At 33.7% G+C, this 7423-nt stretch overlaps 1 protein-coding gene across 1 annotated transcript; it reads left to right on the forward strand.

The window, feature by feature from the left end:
- Window positions 1-4526: 4526 nt before the first annotated feature.
- LOC145630639 (protein LIFEGUARD 4-like) lies at window positions 4527-6844 on the forward strand. The gene is made up of 4 exons (XM_081682854.1): window positions 4527-4986; window positions 5125-5238; window positions 6392-6549; window positions 6620-6844. The coding sequence occupies exons 1-4, from the start codon at window positions 4743-4745 to the stop codon at window positions 6842-6844; spliced, it is 741 nt and encodes a 246-aa protein (XP_081538980.1). The 5' UTR covers window positions 4527-4742.
- The last annotated feature ends 579 nt before the right edge of the window (window positions 6845-7423 follow it).

Raw genomic sequence — 7423 nt, forward strand, 5'->3', positions numbered from 1 at the left:
CTTGTGCATAGAAGTTATGTAATTGTGAAAGTGTTGTTTATCAATGCAAGTTATGACTTGGCATATTTCGAGTCGACTAGTAGGATGAGCGTTCAATGTTTTTATACACACGAGAATGTGAGTTTGGGAGGGCATTGTTCACATAAAGGGGTTGGTTGGAGAGAGATCGAGTACATATTTTACTCGCCACATAAATGAGAGTCGAGTGTGTGAGCACTAGTCTTGAATTCTATATGCGCTTGTGGTTTGCTCTATTTGACAATTGTTGGGGAGGAAGGGTGATTAGATGAATAAGATTGATTGATGTTGAAGCATGTTTGTTTGATTTACCTTGAATCGTTTGAGCTTGATTTTATATTGGGGTGAGGCATGTTTTATATGTTCATTGATGAGCTCTTTGCTTAGGGACAAGCAAAGGTTTGGCTTGGGGGAGTTTGATATGTCTATTTTATATAGTATTTTACCCCCGTCCCTTGGTCATAATTAGTAGTGTTTTTGGCTCTTTAGGGCCACTTTTATTACTAATATGTGTTTTCTAGTGTTTTCGTAGTTTTGGTTGAGTTTTGCAGGGAATTGCACCTTTGGAGCATTTTTCCTGGGATTTTTATGAAGCAACTACGAGCATTGGAGGAGCACGACCGTCGTTGAAGCCCAAGGCCGGCTAGAGCCATCGAGCCGGTGATTAAGGGCTCGGTATTTGGAATACCGAGGTTTGGACCGAGTATTCAAGACCCGAAGAGGAGATCCGGATTGGGCCGAGAAATCTAGCCCAATCGAAGTCCAAGACTCGAAGAAGAAGACCGGGCCCGATCGGGCAAGATGCATGCAAGGGCAAGATGCGCAGCAAGCCAAGGCGCGCCCGATCGTGCGAGGCTTAGCACGATCGGGCGGTGCAGTGAGAAGAGCAGTGCGAGAAAAAAGGCGCGCCAGATCGGGCGGCCTCTAGCCCGATCGGGCGCGTGTTTCTGGAAAGGCTCTTTTGACGAGCAATTAGTTTCTAATTAGGAGTTGTTTTAGTGAATTGGGGGATTTTAGGAGAGAGAACGTCGAAGATAGTGTGGGTTATGTTCGAGGAGAGAGAAATTTTGGGATATATGTATGTAGATGGTTACTTTTTGTATTTAATATAATGCTATTAATTACGCTCCTTTAATCTGGATCATCTATTTCAATCTAATCCTACGGATTAGATTGGTTCTTATATACACTTAGGTTCTTATATAGGGAGGGGTTCTTACCGGATCCCTCCCCTATATATATATATATATATATATATATATATATATATATATATATATATATATATATATATATATATATATATATATATATATATATATATATATATATATATTAATTGAGATCATGTGAGAACCAAGGTGAATAATAGGAACTAAGAACCAATCTCAACCATTGATTGCACTCAATCTGATGGCTCACGTTTCACCCGCATTCATTAATGGCATTTTCGTAATTATGCGTTTTTTGCAACTTTTTCCAGTTTTTAAACTTTTAAGGCAATTTCATTTACTTTATGACTGATTTCATTTACTTTTACTAACTTTTTATTTACTTTTTAGAAATGAAACTGGGAATCAGTTTGTAACATTCAAATATTACAAAAATGCCATTAATGACACGGGAAGCATGTGAGCCGTCGGATTAACATGATCTAAGGGCCTAGATTATTTCCTAGTTCTTATTTTAGCCTTGGTTCCCATTATAACTTGGTTCTATATAGAATTGAGGTTTCTCCTAAACCTCAATCTTCAATTCTATATATATATCTAACATATAATTTAAGAATAAGTTAATGAGGTTTCTCTTAAACCTCAATCTTCAATTCTCATGCACTTCATACGATAAAAAAAAATAGTTTAGAATTCTATTTGGATAGTATTTTTGGATAAAATTGTTAGTTTAGAATTTTATTTTCGATAAAAAAACCAATATTTCAGATGTACAAATTGAATTATAATTTTATTCAAAAAAATTATTAGATTATAATTTTCAAAATTTATCATATAAATTTATTTTTTATATCATAATTTTTTTTTGAGCGAATGAAGTAGTTCAAAGCGTAAAACATTCATTTATAATGTATACTAATCGGTTAAAATAATATACTTCACAATCTAATAGAATTTTATTACTATATAGACCTGTCAATTAAGGTCGGTTTATGAGTCACCTCGGATTAAGTCACTTTAGGTTATGAGTCAAGAAATGTTAAACCCTTACCCAAAGTTTTGGGTTCAGGTCAATCCAACTGGTTTTGTACATTTATTTTATTTAATTTATTTTTCGCTAATTTTTTATATTTTTAATGCATTAAATCGAACATTTTGGAAAGAAAGTCAATTTTCTTGCCCCTGATTATAAAAATTGTCTATTTTTCTAAGACCCACCTACTTTTTCACGCTTTCTTGCTCAAACAAAAATTTCTCTATTAAAAGTTTGCCATAAAGAGTACATGAATAGTCCATAATTCAAAGCATTACGGATACAGAAGACATAATTTCTTAACATTTGTATAAGTTTCAAATGTTAAAATCAAAGGAGGTAGCACAATTCACTTGACACGTTATTTTAATTCATCCAATAAAAAAAATCATAAATAGCAATAAATTTGTAAAGCATTTAAGAAAGACAGAGAAAATACCTGAATAAGAAGGTTGAGGCCAAGAAGGAGGCTGAAATGGAGGAGAATTAGGGTTTTCCAAATTACGAAGCCAAATAACATCATCAACTTTCTTACTAATTTTGGGAACATGTAAATGCTCATTTGCCTAGAACTCTCATAAATTATTATATAAATTTATTTTTTGTATCGTAATTTTTTTTGGAGTGAAGGAATTAGTTCAAAATGTACCGCATCCATTGTTTATAATATATTTTAATCGATTAAAATAATATACTTCACAATCTAATATAATTTTATTACTGTGTGTAAACCTGTAAAGGTCGGGTCACCAGTCATTTCAGGCAGGGTCATTATTTCAGGTTAAGGGTCAAGAAATATTTTTCACCAATATTATTACTACCTCCGGTCCAAATTACTCACAATTTTGGGGTATTATTTGTGAGATATAAAATACTCCAAAGTTGCGAGTAATTTGGACCGGAGGTAGTATTATTAGTCATTACATGTCTATAAGTTTAAATCGTCACAAAAACACATCAATTCCTAACTAATTTTAAATCAATGATATGTTTTAAAATTTGACATACAGATTAAAAATATATTTTAAAATTCAATAAACAACCCAGGCATCACACGGGCACAAAACTAGTATATATAAAGAGAGAGAATGTATGACAATTGAGAGTTCAGGGTTTGGAGTGTTGTGAGGAAGTGTTGCAAAAATGTCTCTTAAATTTTATATTATGTAAGGTTCACTTTTCTTAAATATCGTGATAAAGCATGTGTTGCAACTATAAAGAAATGAACGAAGTAGTTTTTATAATTTTTAGTACTCCCTCCGTCCCCGATTGATGGTCACTTTTGAAGAAAAATCATGGGAATTTTGAATAATTAAAGAAAGTACATTGAAAAAGTAAATTTACATTGGGTATACAAAAAAGTAGAGAGATAATATAATTAAAGTACATAGAAAAGTAAAATTTACATTGGAAAATTAAATTTGCACAAATATTTTTGCAAATGTTAGAGAATTTTGGTAAAAAAATAATATTAATGGTACTTAAAAAAACAAATGTGACTAACATTTTGGGTGCCCAAAATTAGGGCTGAGCAAAACTACCCGAAAAACCGAAAACCCGTACCGTTACTGTTCCGAAAATTAGGGTACCCGATCCGATAACCATAACGGTTCGGGTACCTGTTCCGATAATTTGTTATCGGGTATGGTTTTTGGGTATCATTTTAAAATTAACGGTTTCCCGTTCCGTTCCGATAAGTAGTTATTTTGTTATTTTTCCTACTTAAATCTATCTTTTCAATATTTAAACTCTTACATTACTTCGTAATCACTATATAATATCAGTAATTAGTAATGTTATTAATAATTTGGTCAATATCATGTGGTATTGTTGTTAATTAGTGTTAAAAAATATCATAATAACTAATTTTTTAAGTTTTATTATCACTATTGGATACTTTATTGGGTACCCGATAACCGTTCCGAAATCCGGGTACCCGAACTTATCGGTTCGGGTTATGGATATCACTTTTAGTGATATTGGTTATCGGGTACCTGAACCGTTAGTACTAATGGTACGAGTACCCGTCTCATGTTCACCTTTACCCAAAATGGCATAAGTGACTATCAATCGGGGATGGAGGGAGTATAAGATTTGATTCTTAATAAATAATAATATGATAGATGATTGATTATTTATTGATTCAATAATCATGAATTGAAATACACATTTATGAACCCCTCCTTATTCCTTTCAAAAAAAATTACACATTTATGACAACAAGCACAGGTAAAATTCAACATTCCGCGTAAAATTCATTCACATCCCAAAATAACAATGCTTTGCTGTTAATAAAAAATCTCCACAAATCACACATTACAATCCCAAAAAAACTACCCCAAAACAAACTCCCCTAGATCTCATCATCCAATTGCACCCCAAATCTTTTCCAAGATTTTTCAAGAACCCCAAAAACTCAAGAATCATTCTCGAAATTCCTTCCAATATCTCCTCAAATTCCCACAAACAAATCAAAATCAAAAACCATTTCTGTGATCATCTTCTTGAGATATCCAAAAATGGCGGTTCTAGGAAAAGGAAGAGGCGACATTGAAGCAGGGCAACTCTACCCAAACATGGTGGAAGACGTACAATTCCGATGGGCTTTCATCCGAAAAGTGTACGTAATCATCGCCATGCAAATGATTCTCACCGCCGCTGTTGCCGCCGTCGTCGTCTTTGTTCCACCAATTCCGCGCTATTTGGTGTCTACTCGTGCTGGTCTCGGCATTTACATTGTCATCCTCATTTCTCCTCTTATAAGTATGATTTGATTTTCATTTTGATTTCTATTTTTGTTTTGATGTTTGGAATTTTTTTGGGTTGTTTAATTTATTGTTATTTTGTTTGATTTTATGAATTTTTGTTGTATTGATGTTTGTATATTTGTGGGTTTTGCAGTCATGTGTCCTTTGTACGCTTATATGAAGCGTCATCCTATTAATTTCATCCTTCTTGGATTGTTTACTGTTGCAATTGCTTTTGGTGTTGGAATGAGTTGCGCTTTTGTTAAAGGTAACATTACATTATTATAAGCTAATCATTAAAAATTTTGTTATGTTATTATTTTTTTTGATAAAATTTGGATGATTCTTTTAGTGAAACGATGTGATACCCCATACTTAAGCTTAATTAACATAAGATCAACGTTTTTATGTTTCGTGTCTGGTTGTATGTTGCAAACTAGTAAAGGCCGGGTGTTTGGTGTGGCGAATGTGACACGGCAAGTGTTGCAACTTATATGTACATATCTAGGAATTGTTAGTGAAGCTCTTAAATGTCAAAAAATTGTATTGCTTTGGGATGGAAGGAATCATTTTATAGGTTTATTCATATTTGGGCAACAAAGTATTATGTCATTGATTTGGTAGTTCATCATCTTTTTTCGTTGATGGTTCTCTTGTGAATTGAGGTGATACCCCATTCTTTGTACGCTTAATTTACATAAACTGTTTTGATTGTTTGTACCCAATTGTATGTTTGAATCTTGTATAAGATAAGAAATGTTGCAACTATAAATAATTACAAGTCGAGAATTCATGAATGAAGCTCTTGAATGTGCAAATATTGTATTGCTGTCGGATGGAAGGATTCATTTTATAGGTTTATTCATTAATAAGATATATGGGCTACAAAGTATTGTGTCATTGATTGCTGCATTCTTCTAACATCATTTTTATCCAACGGATTTAATAAACCATAGCTCATATAAGTATTTGTCTAATTTCTATTGTGTCATTAATACCTTTTGGATAGACGAACTATTGGTGATTCATCATGTTGTTCTATGTACTTGATTAAAACAAATCAAGAAGGGGAAGTGGCATCCCAGTTGTGATTTACAACTTGTTACACGTTTTCAACAGCATTCAATACAGGGGAAGTTTCTGATGTACTAAAATCGTATTTATGAATTGCTATATCTATTTCACCTCTTCGTTTTTATGGACACCCATCTATAGATGTCATATTCAGTATTGGTTTCTACAATCTACCGTTGTGCATGGTTAAGGTGTTAGGGGCCATTCGTGTATTTGGTCATTTCCTCATTAAAACTGGTTCAGACCAAATGCTTTCTTTGATCAATGACGAAAAGACCTGGATTATAGTTCACTCAGGTGGCAAATTTTTGGAGTATGCTTTAATCTTATTATTCTTATTTCAACAGGGAAAATTGTTCTAGAGGCTTTGATTCTAACATGCGTAGTGGTAGTCAGCCTTACCCTATACACATTCTGGGCAGCGAAAAGGGGCAAAGACTTCAGCTTTCTAGGCCCTTTCCTGTTTGCTGGCATGATGGTGCTGATGGTTTTTATGCTAATCCAGGTATGCAGGATATATGAATATTGATCTTTTCTTGAAACTCTGTTTTAAAATCAACAAAGTCTCACTTTAGCATCCTTTTTCTGTACAAATTTTCATTCCCCTGGGAAAGCTCTCTCTGATGATCTATGGGTGCATAGCTGCGATCTTGTTCTCTGCATACATTGTATTCGACACAGACAACTTGATCAAACGTTACAGCTACGATGAGTACATTCCTGCTGCAGTTACCCTTTATCTTGACATCGTCAACCTCTTCCTTGCCCTGCTGGCTCTTCTTGAGGGAGCAGACAGCTAGGCTATCACATTCCTTATTACACTTGCGGGTTGTAATTTGCAACTCATTAGATTTATCAGACCGTTCCTAGTGAAGGTTACTCTTCAGAGTCTTCACTAATAGAATCTATGAAGTACATATTTGGAACTATGACTAGTGTTAATCTGCCACTTACTGATCGATCAACGAATCAGTGTAAAAACAGATCTTGGACATTTCTAGGTCCAGAGCTTTAGAATTGCTATCCTTGTAGATTCTTACGACATTGCTTTTTGTATAGAGTACTATGTTTCAACTTTGTTTCATGCGTCTTTTGCTTCTAGTCAACAAAGTTTGCAATGGATATGCCTTGATTCTGTAGAAAATGTTGATAGTTGCCTTCTTTAAAACCTTGCTTCTAGTCAACTAAGCTTGGTTGAAGATAGGTTTTACAGAATGAATAATGGATTGCTCTGATTTAGATGTACAGAGTCATCTAATTAACAAAATCTATATTCGATTTGCTCATTTCGGGTTTGAAATCTTGTTTGATTTAACCTTGACAAAAGTTTATTAGACGAATGCAATAGAATGATGAATTGGTGATGATGCATCAATAGA

The sequence above is a fragment of the Chenopodium album genome, chromosome 5 (genome assembly GCF_948465745.1).
Source record: "Chenopodium album chromosome 5, dcCheAlbu1.1, whole genome shotgun sequence".
NCBI classification, from domain to species: domain Eukaryota; kingdom Viridiplantae; phylum Streptophyta; class Magnoliopsida; order Caryophyllales; family Amaranthaceae; genus Chenopodium; species Chenopodium album.